Genomic DNA, 21,120 nt, shown 5'->3' with positions numbered 1-21,120 from the left:
TCACACCTTAATTCCTCATTCTAGGACACTGTCAATTCGTCACACACACCGATGTCGGACCGCATCAATCACCTCCCTCTCACTGCCGTTTTCCCTCCTTTTTCTAGACTCCTAATATCCCGTCTACACAGGGTATGTTGTTGGACGTCGCAAACATGACCATGCCCACTACCAACACAAACATGCAGATTATTACTGCTTTTAATTGGAGTGACCAAATTAGAGTATGTGACAATAGCGCTTATTTCTTTTCTTCATTAATATCTCGGCTACAGTGTCTTGTTGTCCCATGCTTGCTTCATTCCCAGCCAGAAATAAAAACTACAACTGAAAGATGGATGGACATGAGCATGGAGGATCATGGGCGAAACTCCTTTATTTGTATGTAGCCCATTTTCCTCCAGACGTCGCTGTTTGTGTGCAAGGTTAAGTGTTCCAGCAGGTCAGCTGATCACGTGGTTTCTCCCAAGATGCTCCCTAGGCAGGTTGGTGTTGTAACCACTGTGTGATGGACTGAATGGAGACCTTTTGAACCATTTACAGACATTTAGATGTTTACTAGCATGGTAAAATAATATGATTATTGGCACGGGTGATCACTTTACTGACAGTGGCAGTAGAGCTATTTTATTTATTGAAACTCAAACAGCATTTGAAGCGATTAAGTGTTGCAGAGGAGAGTGCATTGTTTATGAGAGTCTGATAATCATGCACGAACCAATGAGGTTTCTGAAATGATTTACTACATGCACAGGAGTATGAACTCAGCCTTTTTGCATATGTCCCCTCACCCTCTTCATCTCCCTAATAGACCTAGAAAAGCCCATTCAATTCAAGGTCTTAAAATAGTTTCTTTTGCAGATTTATTTTCTTTTTAAAATCCCAGAGGAAGCAAAAAAAAAAAAAAAAGTCTGCAAATGCTTGCTAAGCGCCATGGTGTAATAGTATATCACAGATTAAACAATCCACAACTCAGGCCCATGTTTGTGTTCAAACATTTACTTTTAAAGGATTACAGTTTTGGGCGCCAGATCTTTCACGCAGAGACGAAAAGGGCGACACCAGGCGCTTAAGCACGACCTCTTTGTTCCTTTGACAGATTATTTGGGTTCTGTAGCTTTCATTAGACTGCTCAGCAGGAAGCCGTTGGCTGATTAGAACCAAAAAGTCCCTTTAGAACAAAATGTTGTGAGATACTGATGTAAAAATCCCCATAAACCCAGTAAAACATGGTAACATGGGTTCATTTGTCCCACATGAGACATGGTGAAACATCCTTCAAACGGTGCGTAAGCAGCCAGTCGTGACAGCTGCCATGCCGTGGATCGATCTGGCGCCAAATCGAGTTAATTTGCCAGCAGGTTCGTCCTCACCCCGCCACTAAGCGGCTTAGCGGTGCGAAGCTGCCGAGGCTCCAGGACCCTCGGCATTCGGGTGGCACCGAGACCTGTGGGAAATGGCAGCATCCAACTCTGCCGTGGAGCTGCTGGATTTTCTCCGGGAGGGTTTGACCCCCGGCCGTAAGCGCTCTGGAGTTGGGGGTTAATTTGTGGGAGGGTTAATCCACGACACCTTACGCTACAACACCTCCGATCCGGCCGGCAACCCCCCGTCTGCCTCGTACGCCTCGTTTTCCGTCATTCTGAAAGCCCCCGTCTGATCTACGACTGTGGCGTCGCTTTGTCTCAGCCTGTGTGAAGGATGTGAGAGCATGGCGGTTTACACACTTCACACGCCGCGCTCTGCCGCTGGAGGCGTGGCGAGCGGTAACCCCCCGGTCCTTTTTCATCCTCGTTTAACTCCAACTCTCCCTGTCTTCACAGCCATCCTGAACCTGGACAACACCGTGGTGGACCTGGAGACTTTGCAAGCCCTGTATGAAAATGTAAGACACAAACACACACTATGCTCTTGCATTTTACATTTACAGCATTAATCAGACGCCCTTATCCAGGGCAACTTACAATCAGTAGTTACAGGGACAGTCCCCCCCCCCCCAGGAGACACTCAGGGTTAAGTGACTGCTCAGGGACACAATGGTAGTAAGTGGGATTTGAACCTGGGTTCATAGGCGAGTGTGTTACCCACTAGGCTACTACCACCCCATGCACTACCTATGCCCAAATAAAGAAACAAAGAGAGGGGTTAAAACTGGGTTCATTTAAAGTTGGAAATTGGTTTTACATTTAAAAATAACCACAGACGGGTTAACCTGTGTCCTTAAATGACCAATCTGCTCTTTCTTATGTGTTTTTTTTTTTTTTTTGTGATAAATGAAAGTTGGGCCAATTACTTTGAGTGGCACAATATAGTCCAAAACAATATATTTAAAGCCACTCGAACAGGAAAGAAAAGAACTGTACATTTTGCCATTGAAATCAGCGGAGGGCCCGTGCTCATAGTCATGCAAACAACATTTTTGTTTCTGGTAATTGGATTATTGTGTTGGTCTTTGTCGTTTGGCCGGTGCTGTCTGAAATTGGTCCCCATCAAGGCCGGCGCCCGCAGGCTCGAGTATGTTGGGCGACTCCATTTGGACGTAATTAGTGCAGTTAGCATTGCTGGGCGGGGCCAGCCTCAGACTGGACTATTTGTTTCCAGTACGTGGTCCTGTTATGGCGCATGTGTTGTATTTTCAGCTGCCTCATGAAAACATGGTGATGAATGAGTCGCTTAGACTTTCCTTAAGTCCCCACCCCCACAAGCATTCCCAACTTTTCAGACATTTTTTGATCCACTTTGTTTAATCGTTTTAAGTGGTTTTTACTCAGTTTGAGCAAATGCTTATTTACATATTTTTTTATTTTTCAGCAAAATGAATCATATGCACTAATCCCAGCATCCTCCCATGATTCCGTTCAGTTTATATTACTGTGAAGTGTGAAGTATATTACTGCATTTGGCATTTTGGGCTTTGCATTTTTATTTACATCAAATTGATCAAGATGAACTTAAATTTTATAAAAATATGGGACCTTGGAATGAAAGAGTAAAGACCTTGCTAATGGCCCTGAAATGTGTGTCATAATTGGACATAAAAATATCCATGCAATCAATCTTGCATATATTATTGAATGCCCCAGAAAACTCCAAAGCATGAATTGATTAAAATAGAAATGAAATCATTCAATATATTGATGTCCTTTTCATTTGTTGACACCTTATCAAGACAAATTTTGGTCAAAAGTATTGTGCTATTAATTCATACATTCATAACCCTCTGACATTTGCTCAAGCCCTTTGACTTCAGAAGAGACATGAAAAGTGAACGTTTTGTCATTGTGATATACAGCACAGCACATGGTGACACAACAGCATGTGTCCTCTGCATTTAACAATCACCCTTAATGAGCATTAGGCAGGTGTGTGGGGACAATACCTTGCTAGAGGGGACTTCAGTGGCACTCAGTCCATCTGCTTCCACGGCCCACACGCCTGGAACACAGGACCGCCATCTTCTGCTTCCCCCTGAAGTCTGGTGAACTTCAAACGCTTCAAAATGCTTCAATATCAAACACAAATATGGAAACCACAGACCTGGAACATTGCTCTTTGTGTGTGTGCAAGCTTTTTTGTTTTCTTCTTTTAAACAGACTCCCTCTTTTCTCCCACCACAGCAGTAGTGAGAAGCCCAGGCCCATGTCTTCATTATTATGCTGGCAGGAATTTTGGGAATATAGCTGGCATGAAAACTGCTGGAACCGGTGTGTGTGTGTGTGTGTGTTTGTCTCCTCACTGTATTGAAATAGCTGCCTATTGACACTAATGTTTGCCTGGCTTTTGGCTGGGGTGTCCCCCCAGTTTGGAATTTCATGTTCTCGATTGCTGCATATATTTGCTGGGTGTATTCGTTGCCGGGGTCAAGAGGGCGGCGGGACACTGAGACGGTGTAAAATGACATTAAATTATGCAAAATTCCGCGAATGTGGGAAAGGCCGAGTGTACGGCCTGAGGGTAAAGAGTGTAGTGTGTGAGGATGAGGGCGAGGTGTGCTTTTGATCCAGCAACATTTCACGTTGCTGGAATGCATGTGGGTGTCCAGGATTTTTTTTTTTTTTTTTTTTTTTGCTGAGAAGGACTGAAGGGCTTGTTTTTCCTCCAATCTCTGTGAGCTTTCTTTTTTTTTTTTACATTTTTTAAATTTTTATTTATTCTTTCAAGAAAATAAGACTGTTTCTTCAGATCGTCTGGGGGAGACCTTGTCCTGTCCTCTCTAATTTGAGACTTACATTAGTAAGCAAAAAAAAGTCAGTTTCCCCAGAGGCCATGCTCCACGAGTTGAATATCGTGCTGCTGACGACGCCATCTTTTGCATCTGACTCATTGGAATCTCGGAAGAAAGGCCGAGGAGGGGGAGAAACAGAAAGGATTTTTAATGGAACGGGGGGAACATTAAAATGTTTGTGTCTGGGCAGTCGGTTGGCAATTATGGAAAGCAGACACAGTGCATTGGGCCATCCGGCCGCATGCGAGAGGAAAAGAAAAACATACAAGCGCGCATGACGCTGAAGCGGCAATTACTGCAGCGCACCCATTGATCTCTGTACAGTTGTCTCCCCGGATCATTGTTGGTAATCAGCTTAAGGTCAAAGGTCAGTCAACCCTCGTGTGCATCGGGGCCAATGTGTGTGACTTCCAACGGCTCGCGGTGTGGCCGGTTTTATCTCTTCCCGCTCCCGACGGCCGGCGGCAGAGAGGAGGCTGCCTCACATTAGAACTATTTACACTTCGAAACGCTGTAAATTAGAAGCAGAGTCACCCGCGTCGCAGGCAGATGGTGTCGTGAGTGGAATACTAATCGGCGCGTTTGAAGTGCCAACCTGCCCGCCGAGGTTCGAATTGATTGATTTCCTGATGGGCCTTAATGGAACCAGCCCCCCACCCCGCCCCCCCGCACTTCATTCCAAGTTGATCCAAGTTTACACACTTACGACTGCCCCGCCCCCTCCCCTTTTCCCCGCGTGAAGTTCGTTTTTGGCAGGGTGCCGTTATGTGTGGAACAAAATTGGAAACGTGAGAATCTGTGTTCTTTTTTTTTTTTTTTTTTTTTTTTTTTTTGATTGGGAGGGGGTTGATTTAGGAGGAATTCCTCTTTGATCACCGCCATGTTCTTTTTTTTTTTTTTTTTTTTTTTTTTTGTTAAACTGTGTCTGCGGCATCTGGCCCTTTCTTTTTTGATGTTAGGGGAATTGTTTATCAAGGTGTTTACTTTGGGATGGCAATTTTAGAGGAGACGTGTTTACACGGGATCTCAAAGGCTTCCCCGCCGCCACTGCAGGGCCTCTGAACAGCAGCAGAAACGGGCAGGTTCCTGTTTCATTTGCGGAATTTTTGATTCTGAAATTACTATTAATAATGTTTTTAATGCAAAGCCTACTTACATTTTTACATCTCGTTTCTCTTTTTTTTTTTTTTTTATGTATTCAAGCAATGTGAACTTTATAAAATTCTATACCTTCAAATCAACTAACTGAAACTGATGGTCCTGAAATCTGGTCCTGATCAGATAGATTGGATTGGAAAAATCTGTGCTACCAATAAATAAAGCAAAAATGTCTACTTACTAGTCGTGTGTAAAACGTTTACACCAAAAAAAATCAAGAGTAATTAGCAGTAAGCGGATAACTGGATATATTACTACATTTCTGCACTTGATTTGTAATGTAACTAATATTAAATATTTGGACGTAATAGAATAAAAAAAAAAAACATTTAATTTGAGAACAACTCATGGGGAATGGAAACCTAATTATATGAAAAGTAATTATTTTTACACCCTGTCCAGGCTACAACTCTGATATGATTCTATAGACCTCAGTACTCAGATTATAGATCTTGGCTCTTTGAGGACTGAGGCATCATACCCTGTCACCCATGTCTGAGATTTTTCACCGTCCCAGATTTCTTCAACCCCAAACCACATAATCTGCTGTGCTACAGTGTGTATAAAGTGGAGGAAATGTTTTAGACGCCGCGGCTTTTCTCTGGTTTTATTGGGTTTTTGAGGTTTCCTTTTTGGGGTTTCCCACTGTTCTAATGTTTAAAGCAATATGATGTTTGCTATGCGTGTTTCACACGAACACACACAGTGATTAGTAAAGGCAGAGTGAAGCATTCATTTTAGGATGACAATCTTTTTGAAAGTGGATTTAAGTTTTAATTTTTTTTTTTGTCTATTCCTTCAGAGGGCACAGCAGGAAGAGATGGAGAAAATTGAAAAGCACATCAAGTCCACCAAAGAAAAGGAGGGGCCAAAGCCTCTGGACAAACCAGAACAGTAAGGCCCGTCCCAAGCCTGTGACTGGGAATACCGGTTTTGTTCTGATGTGTTTTGGCATTTCTCTGTTCCTGTTCCAGATTCCTGTATCAGTTGTCTCAGATCCCCAACTTCTCTGGGCGGGTGTTCTGCATCCTCTTCCAGTCAACATTCTCTGAGTCTATATCGTCCATCACACGCAAGCTGGACATCCTCCAGAGGGCGTGCAGTGTACGTTCATTATAATTTCCTAATAATCGGAATGCAGCCAGCTCTACATTATCCAAAGTGTAATAGAATCAAGATAAATCAGAATCTAACTCCGGGTTTCTCCTATTGTAGACCCTGAAAAGTGGTGGCGGAGTGATGAAGGTCCTCGGCCTAGTTCTGGCCTTTGGGAATTTCATGAATGGAGGAAACCGTACGAGGGGTCAGGCAGACGGCTTTGCGCTGGACATCCTGCCCAAGCTCAAAGATGTTAAGACCAGTGTGAGTTCAGATTTTTTATTTTTTTTTCTTACTTGACAAATCAAAAAAGATTTGTTCACATTAACCAACGGTCAAATGATTTCTGTTTGATTAGATGTTTTAATCAGAAATTTAGGACCTCGACATTTATGTGAAGTTCCTCTGATTCTTTTTACTGCAGCCGCGGTTTTAACCCCAAACACTCCTTCTGTCTAATTATAGTGTCTAATTATCAGATCTGGGTAAACCATGTAATTAAGCATGTTGACCTCCGGGTAGTAGCCTAGTGGGTAAGACACTTGCCTGTGAACCAGGAGACCAGGTTCAAATCCCACTTACTACCATTGTGTCCCGGAGCAAGACACTTAACTTTAAGTTGCTCCTGGGAGACTGTCCCTGTAACTAGTCGCTCTGGATAAGGGCGTCTGATAAATGCTGTAAATGTCCTACAAAGCTGAAAAAAATGTCATTAAAAATGAACGCTTTTTCCATGTCTTGTTTTCTAGGACAACTCTGGGAGCCTTCTGTCTTACATTGTTGCCTACTATCTGCGGCACTTTGAGGAGGTAATTTGTTTCCTTGCAGCTACTGTTTCTTCAGGAGTCGTTCCAAAACGAGTCACCAGAAATCCTCGAGCAGAAATCGCTCCTGTTACACCCTCGTTAAACTGTGCTCCCGCCATCGTCGTTTCAAAGAGCATCGTGGTGGAGTTGAATCTGGCAAGGCCTCTGAGGAAGAGGGAGTCGGGCCGCGCACTCAGGCCAAAAACAACCGGCATGTTCCGAGCTCCGAGTTCACCCTGTTCTCACATAGTTCGGAGAGGCCCCGACGCTTCGACATCTCCATAAAAACGTATTTGCGAACGAACGTGTCTGCTTTCGCAATATGTGCCGTTTGTATCCAGTGGAAGGAGGAGCAAGAACGTTATGGTGCGACCTGCCAAAAGAGCATGGGCTGTCGCTGATGTGCTCCTGGCTGCTGAGCAGCTTTCTTCATGGAGAAGGGGCTTCCACAACATTCTAAATGAACGTCGATTGTAGTCTAGTTTCCAGCTACGGAACACTGACCACAGTCTGTGAAGCCTGAAGTCATCGCAAGTGGTCGACTGCATTGTTCTCCTCACCCATCCATCTTGTTGACCACATGACCACAGAAAGACCAACCGACCTCCCCCCTTCAGTCCTCCCACTGTGGAATTTAATTGTTGACTCGGTTCCATAATTTCTTTGTTACGCTGTTATTATTAATTGTCAGCTATTGTGAGGTTCAGAAATCTTTTCAACCAATGGCTTGGGAGCAAGTTTGCACACTTCTTAGTTCCTGTGGTGTGTTTGTGTGTCTGTGTGTGTCTTCTAGGATGCAGGCAAGGAGACATGCGTATACCCTCTCCCTGAACCACAAGACCTCTTCCAGGCCTCTCAAATGAAGTTCGAGGACTTCCAGAAGGACCTGGTCAGGCTGAGGAAAGACCTCAGGGGTAAGTGAACCCAGGGATGGTGGGTGGGACGAACTATTGTGGTAAAAAATATATATTTAGTATGTGCACGCTATATATTTGTAAGTGTTAAAAATATTTTTTTCTTTTCTACATATATACAGAAGATTCTATTATATTGCTCTTTAACTTCAGTATCTAAATGTAAATGAATCATGCCCAATGAGAAACATGTTTGACTATATACCTTGCTCATAAAAAATTATGCATTTAAAATGTGCCATAGTCTAGTGTTGCCAGATTGGGCGGTTAAAAATGTAATCTGTTTTTTAAAAAAAGTGCTGATTGCTATTTAGGACAGAAACAATCACGTATCTGGCAACACTGCAACAAGGGCACTTCTCTCATACCAGAACAATTCATAACTGTACTGACTGTCATTCAAACATCACACCAGTTTGTCATGTTGCTGCTGATGTGCAATGTTTTTGGAATATGTAGCAGCAAACAAAAGATCAAAATTTCATCACTATGAAATTAATCAATATGAGGTAGTAGTATCTTAGTGGGTAAGACTCTTTGCTATGAACCAGAAGACCACAAAGTCACAGGTTCAAACCCCACTTATCACCATCGTGTCCCTGAGCTGTAACTACTGATTGTAAGTCGCTCCGGATAAGGGTGTCCGATAAGTGCCGTAAATGTAAAATATTCAAAATTATAAACCTTTTACTTTTCTGAATAGCATACTCCAATTTGGCTCCACCTACATTTGTATCATCACTTCTTTTCCCTAATAACTCCTCACCTCCACATATAAAAGTTTCAGTGTGACAGCAGATCAGCCCAAGATTCATTATCCAGACAAATCTCAGGCCTTGTCCGTATCCGCGGCCTCTTAACGTCTTTGCATGCAGCCTTTCCGAAGTGCCTGTCTTATCCGCGCTGCCTTTATGTTCTCGCCGCAGCCTTATCCAAAACATCTGTCCAGAAAGCTTTATGACCCTTGTTTCAAAAGAGAGGTGTAAGTCCTGGCTGTTTTGCCCCAGTGTAAGCATTGTGTACACACTCTTTCTTCCACACACGCGCACACACCAACCTTATCACAGTGCCTGTTACCATAGAAATAAGCAAACATAAAACATATCACAACTCTAATGTGGTCCATTCTTATTTAAAGCTTAAGTAAAAAAATGCTTATATTTCACTGTACAATGCAATTTTACAGCCTTATTCCAAAATAAATTGACACCCAATTTATTTAAAAAAAAAAAAAAAAAAAAAAGTACATTTCACAAGAATTCACGGCCTTTGCCATGAGGCTTAAAATTGAGCTCAGGTTCATCATTTTTTCCCCTGATCAACCTTGAGATGTTTCTGCAGCTTAATTGAACTGCCAGTTTTTGTCGTTGTGATTCAAAGCAATCACAAATGTGTTTAACCCATCACACTTAGTGAGCAGTGGGCAACCATGAAAGGCACTGGGGAGCAGTATGTGGGGACGGGACCTCGATGGCACCTTGACTGACCCATTGGTTATGAGTCCACTTCCTTTGCCTTTCTTAATATTATATGCAGTACAGGCCAAACGTTTGGACACACCTTCTCATTCAATGTGTTTTCTTTATTTACATTGGTAGATTCTCACTGAAGGCATCAAAACTATGAATGAACACATGTGGAGTTATGTACTTGACAAAAAAGGTGAAATAACTGAAAACGTTTTATATTCTAGTTTCTTCAAAATAGCCGCCCCTTGCTCTGATTTCTGCTTTGCGCACACTTGGCATTCTCTCGATGAGCTTCAAGAGGTCGTCACCTGAAATGGTTTTCCAACAGTCTTGAAGGAGTTCCCAGAGGTGTTTAGCACTTGTTGGCCCCTTTGCCTTCACTCTGCAGTCCAGCTCACCTCAAACCACCTCGATTGGGTTCAGGTCGGATGACTGTGGAGGCCAGGACTCCACTTTTTGTTAACTACATAACTCCACGTGTTCATTCATAGTTTTGATGCCTTCAGTGAGAATCTACCAATGTAAATTGTCATGAAAATAAGGAAAACGCATTGAATGAGCGAATGTGTCCAAACTTTTGGCTTGTACTGTAGGCCTATGTGGCCTTTTGCATGTTCTGTAGGCCTTTGAGGCTTGTTGTACATTCTGACCATTCACATAGGCCTAAGGATAGGGTATTCACAAATATTCAAACTGCTTATCAAGGCATCATGTCCAAAGTAACTATTGCAGCCATAGCTATTAATCACTTTATTTCATATGCTGTATACATGGAACCAGTGAAATGAGAACTTAACCTGACTTTACCAGATAGTTAAGGTAGTTGAAATAGTGTGACTTAGCATGACTAAGTTCCAGCATTGCACTGTGGATCTTCTAGATGCAACTTTTCATAAGTGAGAAAAGAGCAACGGGAAATATTAAATCTATCCAATGTCAGTTAGTAATTAATGTTCTTATTGTTTGTGACAATTGTACTGCAACCAGCCAGAGGGGGTGCTAGACTTGCATTGGGTTAACTTAATGTAATAATTATTTGTCATAAGAATTACCATTTTATTATATATATATATATATTTTTTTTTTTTTAAGTGCAGCACTTCATGGTTTCAGTCAGAACTCTACAGCTGGTTTGAAAGATGCATCTTTTATGTAAATGTAAATATTGGCCTCATCTGTGATTGGTCCATCAAAATGTTGTTGTTTTGTGATTTTTATTTTTTTTCTGATAGTTTTTTTATGTGCCTGGAAACAGTTAACATATTTGAAAATGTTACCAGGCCCTCATTCACATTCATCTCATTTCGCCAAAAAAAAAAGTAATTTCCTTGATTTCTCAGTCTCCCTTGTGAACCCCTCTCCCTCAAACTCTTATTTCTAATTCAGCATTTTCTTCCATTTGGTCTCTCCATCTCAGTTCTGACATTTTTCCTTCTGGCCATTCCTTGTCAATCATGCGGGTCAAACTGGCCCGACTACAAAGCCTGGAGGTCTTGACTGGTCAGCAGGCACCCAGCGATGTCCAGGAAATGGCAGGATATTTTAGTCCTTGTAATTGGGCCCTTTTTTTTACCTAAAGTAATCCAAGCCTTCCGTGGAGGTGGAAGAATAAATGGAAGAAATGAAACACAACTCGCCCAGGTTCGTTTGCTTTCGCTTGAGTAAAGGCTTAAACAAAAAGGAAAGTCTGACGAGTAGAACTTAATTTCCTCCAGTGGAGGTACAGAATCCGTGGATGAAAAATGGAATTCTACTCATCTTTGTCTTCTTATTCCACAGTCACTACATACCACTCTGTACATCCACACTCGAAAGGTAAAGAAGTCTGTCTGTGCATAATAATAACAATGGGTGGATGCATGGTGTAAGTGACCTGTTGGATGGTGATACCTAGACGAGGAGAGCGGTGGTCAGTCCAGATCTCTGAGCTGCAGCACCCAGATCTTAATCAGTAGCATGTGTTCACAGTTAGAACACAGTGGAGAATGGGAACCACATGGGCTGTCTCTCTCACTCGTTCTCTGTTGGTCTGTCACTGGCGGTCTCCCTCTCTGCCTTTTTCGTCTGTCTTTTTCTGTAAATCAGTAAAGTGATATTTCTAAAACCCTGATAGTAAAATGTCTGCCTCTCCATTCAGTGATGTTATAAGTTAAAAGTGTGTTCTCGCCTCCTCCGTTAAGACACGCCAAACTGTGTACTTCAGAATGTCATGTGACCTCAGGAGGGGGTTTAAAAATGTATTCCATCATCAATTTGCATGGACTGAGGCTTGAGGGAAACTTTGCTCTGAGACATACTACTGGGGCCGTGTTCAGTTCTTAGCCGAGTTGGTATTAAATAGGTGTTGATAGATGTTAGTGCGGGGTCTGTTCTAAACACTCTGGTGTCATGGACCCTAGATGCTAAATGTCCATTTAAAAATTCCTCTAATTTCAGCACTTCTTGTGTGGGGATCATCTTGAGCTTGCTTCTTCACCATCTCTCAGTGACAGACCCTAAACTGGAAGGCTCTCCGTTCTCTGTCTCGTTCGATAGAACTCTGAAATTAGACACAGTTCTGTGGGGTTAAATGCGGGGCCGTGCTGCAGCAGAGCAGGCAGATTCAGTTGTTTTATGCTGTCAAAATAAACCCGTTCCTGCTTCGTCTGCCGCAGCCACGTCAAACCGGTGGTCCCGTCTCGACCCACCATGCTGATGTCATCAGGACAAAAAATCCCTCCGGGTCCATCTGATTCGACAATAACGGGAAATGTCTTTCAATTTTTAAAAAAAGTTCAGAAACTATCTTCTGCTGTTCTCTCCATTCAAATCCAGCCACCAGGAGCAGGAGAATGTGGAGAGGACGAGACGTTCAGTAACCTGAATAGAGATCATATATCTGAAGACCCTCAGGTTCTCACCCCTCGATATGATAATGGATTGATTATAATGGTGGATGCATGGATTGTGCACAAAGAGATTTACATTTATGGCATTAATCAGATGCCCTTATCCAGAGCGACTTAGTCAGTAGTTACAGGGACAGTCCCCCCAGGAGACATTCAGGGTGTGCCTTGCCCAGGGACACAATGGTAATAAGAGTGATTTGAACCTGGGTTTTCTGGTTCATAGGCTACTGCCACCCTAATGCAATTGATAAAATTGAAAACACTGGCTCTTCAGGAATCAGATTAACCATCCGCTGTGCCACATATGTACATAAATTATATGAATTCATATTGGTCATTTTTATTCAGTTCTTTTTCTTTTAGTTTCATTGAAATGTAACAAAAAATGACTTGCCACTGCATCAAGATACTATGCATTGTATATATGCGCCAGTATTGATATTTAAATTGAATGTGTGTGAAATGCGTTTTATAGCAGAATATAAAGCTGAAAATTTACATATTACAGTAATTATTATTTATTTAAAAAATTTTTACATTCAGCTTTTAGAGAGAATCTTCTTTTGGACAGATCACCGTTGTGTCATTATGTGTCATTATTCCCATCACTATGTCTGAATGTGGTACGGTGTTCTTAAAAGGTCAAATCTTTTACCCATTGTCTTTGGCCTGTGAGTTTGGCACTTCTGAGGCCGTCTGTGGTTAGGGGTAAATAACAGAACGCCTGTTCTGGTCCCACCGCCGTCTCCACGTCTAAACTGTGTATCCGTCGCGCTACCTGCCAGGGTGGAAAGATTGTAGCCCTCACGACGGCGAAACTGGAAATTTCACGGCTGGCACTTCTCCTCCTGCTGACACTGAGAAAAACGAGAGCGTCCCTTGAAAAAGCGTCCTTTCGTGCAGAACCCGAGCTTATCTGTGAGCCGGCCGGGCCAGCACTCCGCCATCTGGCTGCGGGGAACCGTTCCTTCTGACGCGGCGTCCACTGCAAGCTCCTGAATGCCGTGGGAGGCCTTTCGCCCCGCCAGGCTCCTCTGATAGAGGTGCCATTACAGGGGTCAGGGGTCAATGGACGGCCAAATTGCCGTAGCAGATGTGAAGTCTGCCGGCGGTCCGATGTGAGCGACGTGCCGCTCCGCATCGGAGTGTCCGAGTTACCATATGGTTTTCAGCTTGTTATCTGGTGTCAGATTCACCTTGGCCAGAGGTTGTCAAGCACGGGGGTAGAAACGCAAGCCTTGATCACGCTGGCGTGGTTTTTCAGTGGCGGCCCCGTCGGTATTACAATAGCATGTGTGCTTTTTATACCAGGACTGCTGAATATTTCTCAAAACTATTATATTTGCCGATAATATCTATCGGTATTAATGTTAGTCTAGACCCAGAATGTAGCATGATGTCACATTTTCAAATAATCAGTAAAATTTCGTGTAATATTTCCGTATATACTGGTAGCAGCAGGGATAAAGAGGGGTTTATTTGATGGTACGGTTTTTATAAATATATTTTATATATAATATGCACATGTTTACAGAGAAGCTGACAGTCATGTTATGAATGCTATTCTTGTCTGCTCGTTGCCCTGTTTTGCTTTCTCTGTGCTACTGGTCGTGATTCACAAAATGATTTTTATAGAGGATCAAGCATGTGTCCTACACACTTTTAACATATTACATATCATTTCTTAATAGTACATCATGGAACAATCAAATTTTTTTTTTTTTTATTAACCCATCCATTCATGATTTAAGCGCCTTGTCTTTCTCTTGCTCTTCCATTGCCAGTGACCTTTACCTGGGTCATGTGACTACACTTATAGAAACCTGCTGTTGCATGTTGATGTTAATATTGCACCCTGAGAAGATTATGCATGCTCCCTTTTCTGCAGCCTGCACCACCGAGGTGGAGAAGGTTTGTGGCGTCTCCTCGGAAGACCACCTGCAGCCTTTCAAGGACAAGATGGAGGAGTTTCTCCAAAAAGGTGAGCAGCATTAGGATCCCATTTGGAGACGTGAATCGCGCGTGTGCCCACCATTCTCTTCAGGCTAACTGAACAAGGCAACGTTGGAGCAATTTAAAAATGTTCTTCCAATAGTGGTAACCGGGCGAACAGGCCAGAATCCGCGGGGAAATGGCGCACATGCTGATTGCCGGGTGAATTTGGGAATTCCTGGCATTCCTCAACCCCCTCCCCCCTTTGTCCAAAATGTCTTGCCATTGCCGTGTAAAGCGATGTCACCTAGAGGCATTTTCCTTCAAGACGGAGTGAAAGTGGCATCCTGCCCAGCCAGGGGGGCTTTGGGGGTGGTGGGAAATTACTCTGCCTGGCTGGGATTAAAGAAGGCGAGGACGCCGCGTCGCTAATGCCTCCGCCGTCACCTCTGAAGCTCCACGGACCATGAGATTTTCCTAACCTGGTGTCAACTTTAATCTGTCCTCCACCTTAACCCCCCCAGAGCTGTGTTTGAATTTCTGTTCACCTCCCGAACCCCCCGACCCAGGAGGCCACTTCCATTTCCTCCATACTCCATACCCACCAACCCCACCCCCACAAAGGCCACCACACCCCATCACACACCCTCTCCATCAGACAAGAGCGGCCGCAGTGAAGCTCTTGTGGTACTTCTGCGGTCGCAGCTCTTAACCACACCAAGCTCAATTTGTCAGAATTCACCCTGGGTCGTGACCCCTCCTGCCCTCCCAGTTCCCTACGGCACAACCCCCCGCCTCCGCACTTAGCATCCAAAGCATCTCTATCTAAGTCCTTACTTCAACGGAGCAAAAACGAAATAAACATTTTTATTTCAAAGATTTTTATTCTCCACCCACGAACACATGAGATGCCAGCCATTAATCAGGCGCAGTGTAACTCGACAAAAGCATCTCACTATTTATTTCTGAACTCATAACTGTTTGTTTTTTGCTCTCTTTAATTATTGAACTTCAGAATTATTCTTCTCTGGAAAGCAAACACTTTTATTTATTTTTTTCTAATTATAGCTTTGTGCCATTTTATATTCAAATTGCACAGTAAACTTTTGCACATGTCGCCCCGGCCAGACATTGTGTATGATTTTAAAGCCAGACTGTACTACACCAGACAACACATTTCATTTTTATTTCTAATAAGTAAATATATACACATTTCTTAATTATTTTTAATTATGGTATTATCTTATTATAAACATATTACAGTATTAACTAATAATTATTGCATTGTCTTATTATGAACATAGTACAGTATTATAATTTATCCGAATGAGAACTGGACATTCAGGCTTATATATTGGGTAAGATCGTTATTATTCTATAGGAAAAAAGATTCTATTTAATTTATCCCTTAAATACCATTTTCTCCATAAGACACTCTCTCTCTCTCTCTCTCTCTCTCATATATATATATATAATTTTTTATTTTTATTTTTTTTTCATAAAATCTTAACTTTTCTAACTTTTTGTTTATTTATTTTTTTCATTTAAAAAAAGATTCCCTTTTTTATGGATCTGCTTTCCATCATTCACTGTAAAATATGACATGAAAATAAACGAATCTATCAAATTTTATCAAAAAGTATATATGTGCACTCTTGTCGTTTCTTAATATTAGTGATAAACTAATACTAGCAAATACTAGAAAAGCATAAACACAGACCATGGGGCAGACTGGATGTTTTTTTGGAAGCAGCGTTCCTAACCCCAGTCTGATCATATCGTGGTCCTGCCGCGGTTTGGAGTCCCATAGCTAAAACCCCAGACTCCCTCCACCCCGATCAACAGTTGTTGTTATTTAACCATGAATCCGACCACAGAACAACACAGAAATCCAGCTCCCCTCGCAACATTGTTTTGTCTGGATCCGTGGTTCCTGTTCCAACGTTTAGCAGCGCTCTTCAAATTCCCTTGTTTGCAACAAGGAATTTTCACGCTTGAGTTTTTGACCTTACTGAAGTATTTGCAGCATGTGTGTTTGCGCATGCACACTCGATTATTGCACTTTTTTTTTTTTTCTTTTTCTTTTTATTGCCATTTATTATAAATTCTCACACTAAGCCATGTCCTTATAAAACCCCGCAGTAGATGGTCAGGCTGCATTCAAGACTTCTTCTCCCCAGTTTATGGCCCAAAGGCTCCTCTGAATTCATAACCTTACGTCCTTGTGAATTTACTGTTATGGAAAACACCATAATATAAATTGCAGAAAAGCACGTTTTTATTCGCAAACAATTAGTTCAGACGTATTTTTTGGCCGTGTCCCACTCCCCAGCCCACCGGATTAATTATCTACAAACAATAGGCACATGTAAAAGTGAAAAGAAAAAAAAAAAAAAGAGGGATCAATAGGGATTTAGTAAGGAGAACAGTAGATCTTCATATCTGATACGTCAGGCCTGCTCAGATGTGGCTCTGGCTTCCATTATGAAGGATGATTTGATATTCCCCTAAAGGGAAAACCGCAGGTCTGGATGGAGAGACGTCTGCCTCTCCGGTTGCCTGATCTTGTGGAGCTGCTGTGGGTTGTTTTGACTGGAGAATTCAGGGTGTCGTTACATTTTCTATTTCTTTGTGTGTAGTGCAGAAGTAGAGGTTCGTGTTACTTCATCTGTTTCTTTCTTCTGTAAAACCAAGTGGGTCATGGTTTTTTGGGCCCCCCCCCCCCCCTTCTTATGGGGCCCTCTGGTGTTTTGGCGTCATTTCTGTTGGATCGAGGGGAAGTTGCGGGTCCTGCCCGGTGGCTTTGTGGTGGTGTAATAAGCCCCGGTGGCCACATAAACACACACAAACACAACCACACACTCCTGAGTCAGGACTTCCCTCAGCCTGGCAAAGAGGACCGAACACTCGAGACGAGTCCACTGTCTCATCCCGAAAGGTTTTGGATTTTGTTCACTGAGCAGAAAGCCAGCCATAACATGCATAATACAAATATAGTAATATAATAAGTCTTATTTATCATGAAACATTTGGCATGTCAGTGACCTCAAAAACGCGAAGACAAATCCATGAAAAGTAAACCACTGTTGTCCCCCACACGGTGTGGGGGCATGGCATAGGTAGGGGTGTGGCTAAAATGTGCAGTCTGTGTATGTATTCATAAATATATTATTCAAAATGTGAACAGAAGTTATTATTATTTTTTAGATTTTGACCAACGTTGCCAGGTTGGATTAGTCTTTCTTTACAGAGCCAATATGAAATGTATTTATTGCTCTATAATATGTACTTAACGTAATATAATATCTCAGTTGCCAAAACCGCTGTGCAACAAAGTGTTTTGTAATTTCTGGGATTTTAATTTTAAGACTATACAGAGAAATGTAAATTCATGGGTGGTGCAATATGTTCCACTGCTTGGGGTGTGACATGAATGTGGCCTAAATATGCGCTGTGTCTGTGGCCTACATGAATATATCAAATTATGCAAGGACCCTTTTTTATTATTATTTAGTTTCCGTTGCCGTTTTGGAACTAACGTTATTTGGTTTTTGTGATCTGCCCCACCTTTGGAAATGGCTGCTGTGGGGCTCTGTGCTGCTTCAGTGTGGGATCTACAGAGCTCTCAAGAGCTACAGACGCCCTTGCGTCTTTCAACTCTGCTTAATCTTGACAAGCTGTTAAGGTCAGGCTTCGGCTGATAGTCCCTTGAAGTCCACTAATCCCTTCAAGACTCATAAACCGTTATCGCACACAGGGAGACGCAACGTCTTCATCTGTGCTCTTAATATGAAAAATTGTTTTGGCTCAACACTGATCTTTCCCTTTATCTCTCTCTGGCAGCCAAAACGGAGTTGGAGACTCAAGAAGCACAGCTAACCGACACCCACGGGATGTAAGACACTTTCACGTCCAGCTTTTCTCTACTTTGACTTTTGACCTTTCCTCGGTGAGCCAAGCCAAGTAAAAGCTTGGTAATACTTACTGACAGTCCCGGCTGCTCAGCAGTGTCTAATAGAGCTGCTGCAGCAGGCAAGATGGCAGCTGAAGTGGGTCGGAATGGTTTTTATTTATTTATTTATTTTGTGATCTACTCAGTTTCTGTTTTATTCTACAGTTTGGAGCATGTGTTTTTGCTGTATCCCATTTTTAATGTTGTATTTTAATGTCATTTTGTAGAATTCTGTGACCTTTTGTCCAAAAAAAAAAAAAAGTAACTTTCTCAATCCAACACGACTGATAGGCCTGGCCATGAGATTAGAAAAAATTGAACTACTAATTGCTTATCTTTTTTAACCTGTAATAATATTTTACAATACCTTTACAAAGTAAAGAGCTTTGAAGAGGAATTCATGGCGAAGAGGTTTTCCCGACTTTACTTTTAATAGCAACTCCCCGATTTTCTTATTGGCTCAACATCCCCTCGTGTCGTCCTCGGACGCATGTGCACTCAGCCAACAGCGAGCCAAACTTTCAGCTGATTGTGCCTCTAGAGGTGACCTTTAACCCCCGGGCTGTACAGCTTTATGATTCTTTTCATCCCAACATTGAAAGCTCTTCAGAAATTTCAGAAACTTTTTATTGAAAATGGGGAAAAAGCTGCCCACCCCCACCAATATGTTCTTTTTTTTTATTGTTATTATTTATAGATTCTTGGAATTAACGGTCTACTTCTCCGTGAAGGCCAAATCTGGGGAGAAGGAGGTTTCGCCCAGTACCTTCTTCTCTGTGTGGCACGAGTTCTCCACCGACTTCAAAGATCAGTGGAAAAGGGAGAACCGGCGGATTTTACAGGACCGGTAAGCATTTTTATTATTGATTGCTTATTTGTTTTTTTTTTTTGTTTTGTTTTGTTTTTTTATTTACATATCTCAATTAATGTGCGTATTAATAAATTAAAATGTGCATTGTACAAGAAACAAGAATCCAAAAAATACGTGAAGCAAATCCAATTGACCAGTTGTGGAAAGGTAATGTAACTAAATATAATTGTGAAATTTTATTCACTATTTTTTTCATGATTTTAATCAATGTCATCACCACCTGCCCTCATCATAGCAGATGCACAGATTTGCTGCATCTTTTCCAGGAATTTTTGGAAATAAAAATGGATGCTTTTCAAGCATCCAGAGAAAATGTCATACACTCGAGATGTTTCGTTCAGATGCCAGTTGTAAATAATCAAATATAGAAAGTCAGTTAAATCTAGTAATATTCATTTATAAACAATTAATAGCTTTTAAAATTGTAGCTTTGAGTGATTGGCGGTACTACTGTACGCTGCTTTTATTGGCATCTTTCATTTAGGTTGGGGTGTGAGGGGGGGGGTCTCTCGGCACCTTTTTTTACATTTTTTTTTTTTTCTTTTTTTCTCCCCTCGTACAGTCGACTGTTCATGCTCCACACTGGCAGCAAAGCCTGATGTAATGTAGCGTTACCGCAAATACCTGCATCTGCCGTCCCGGCACACGGGCAACATTTGTTTGCAATAAAAACCTGCAGTGATGGAGAATATGACGGCTGTGGCGTGCACCACCTCCACTTCTCGCACGCACACACGCCCGCCCACCCGTCTGCCGGGCTTCTTCACTGGCACGCTCTCTGACGGAGGCGCTGGGAAAATCCAGCACCTTGGCCGAGGTCAAATTTACACCTTATTCCTGACTCGGGCTGAGTGATGGCGGAGGCCTTTGTTGTGACAAGTGGAGGTGGACGTGAGCACATTCCTGAAATTGGTCTCACTAGAGATGAATGAGTGCATGAGAGAGGGGGTGCGGGGGGGGGTCAACCTATACAGAGTTGAAGATTTCTTCTGCTCATTGCAGCAGATTCATTAAGGGTTCCAAAATGATTCAATTTGAATTAATTTGAGTAGAAATAGAAATATAAAGGTTTTTCAATCTATTTTATTTGGATCACTTAGAAAGTAGAGATTTGGAATGAAAGACTCCTGTGCAGAATTGGTGGCCCAATCTTATTTACACCATGCGCCCTGAAATTGAAAACTTCTGGACTATTTTAAGCCCCTCCTGACAATATGACACACGCTCAGGTGCAGCGCAGCATCCATCTCGTCCCTTTTTCCTCTTTTCCCTCCATTTCCCTCCATTCCAGAAACACACACTACCGGGACCAACATTTTTTTTGTTGTTGTTGCTTTTTATTACTCATTAGTAGTTAATTGAAGTCACCCCCTAGCTCATGTATTCCTGGAATTAAACTGTCATAGTTATTTATTATACTGTCATAGATATGTTATTTCTGCGTGAATATTACTTTTGTTAACTTGTATTGTCTTCATCTTTATTTCTGATTATGTTTGATAAGAGCTTCATCCTGAAAGAAATTCTTTTATCAAATGTGCAAGTCAAGTAAGTGCACAACCTGTTATTATCATGTGCTGTGCTATTTTATCCCATGATGTAGGAAAATTGTTTTTTTTTTTTTTTTTTTGTCATAACCATTCAAAACCACCTGTCGTATTTCTGCTTTCCTCAAATGAATTTTAGAAAAATTCATTTGAAATATTTAATATTTCCCAGTCCTACAAGGTAAAATACCTGTGTGTGTGTGTGTGTGTGTGTGTGTGTGTGTGTGTGTGTGTGTGTATCATTGCTAGTAGCCCCATGA

At 42.1% G+C, this 21,120-nt stretch overlaps 1 protein-coding gene across 2 annotated transcripts in view; it reads left to right on the top strand.

Annotated features, from left to right (window-relative positions):
* fmn2b (formin 2b) overlaps window positions 1–21,120 on the top strand; it is a 51,679-nt gene that overhangs the window by 22,964 nt on the left and 7,595 nt on the right. For both annotated transcript variants that reach the window (XM_028965609.1, XM_028965608.1), the window contains 9 exons: window positions 1,824–1,885; window positions 6,186–6,277; window positions 6,358–6,487; window positions 6,599–6,745; window positions 7,231–7,290; window positions 8,081–8,201; window positions 14,447–14,539; window positions 18,334–18,385; window positions 19,140–19,289. In XM_028965609.1, coding sequence (XP_028821442.1) covers window positions 1,824–1,885; window positions 6,186–6,277; window positions 6,358–6,487; window positions 6,599–6,745; window positions 7,231–7,290; window positions 8,081–8,201; window positions 14,447–14,539; window positions 18,334–18,385; window positions 19,140–19,289 — 907 coding nt within the window. The remainder of the gene's footprint in view (window positions 1–1,823; window positions 1,886–6,185; window positions 6,278–6,357; window positions 6,488–6,598; window positions 6,746–7,230; window positions 7,291–8,080; window positions 8,202–14,446; window positions 14,540–18,333; window positions 18,386–19,139; window positions 19,290–21,120) is intronic.

Source organism: Denticeps clupeoides, chromosome 2 (assembly GCF_900700375.1).
Source record: "Denticeps clupeoides chromosome 2, fDenClu1.1, whole genome shotgun sequence".
Taxonomy (NCBI): domain Eukaryota; kingdom Metazoa; phylum Chordata; class Actinopteri; order Clupeiformes; family Denticipitidae; genus Denticeps; species Denticeps clupeoides.
This window is presented reverse-complemented; position numbering and strand designations above follow the sequence as displayed.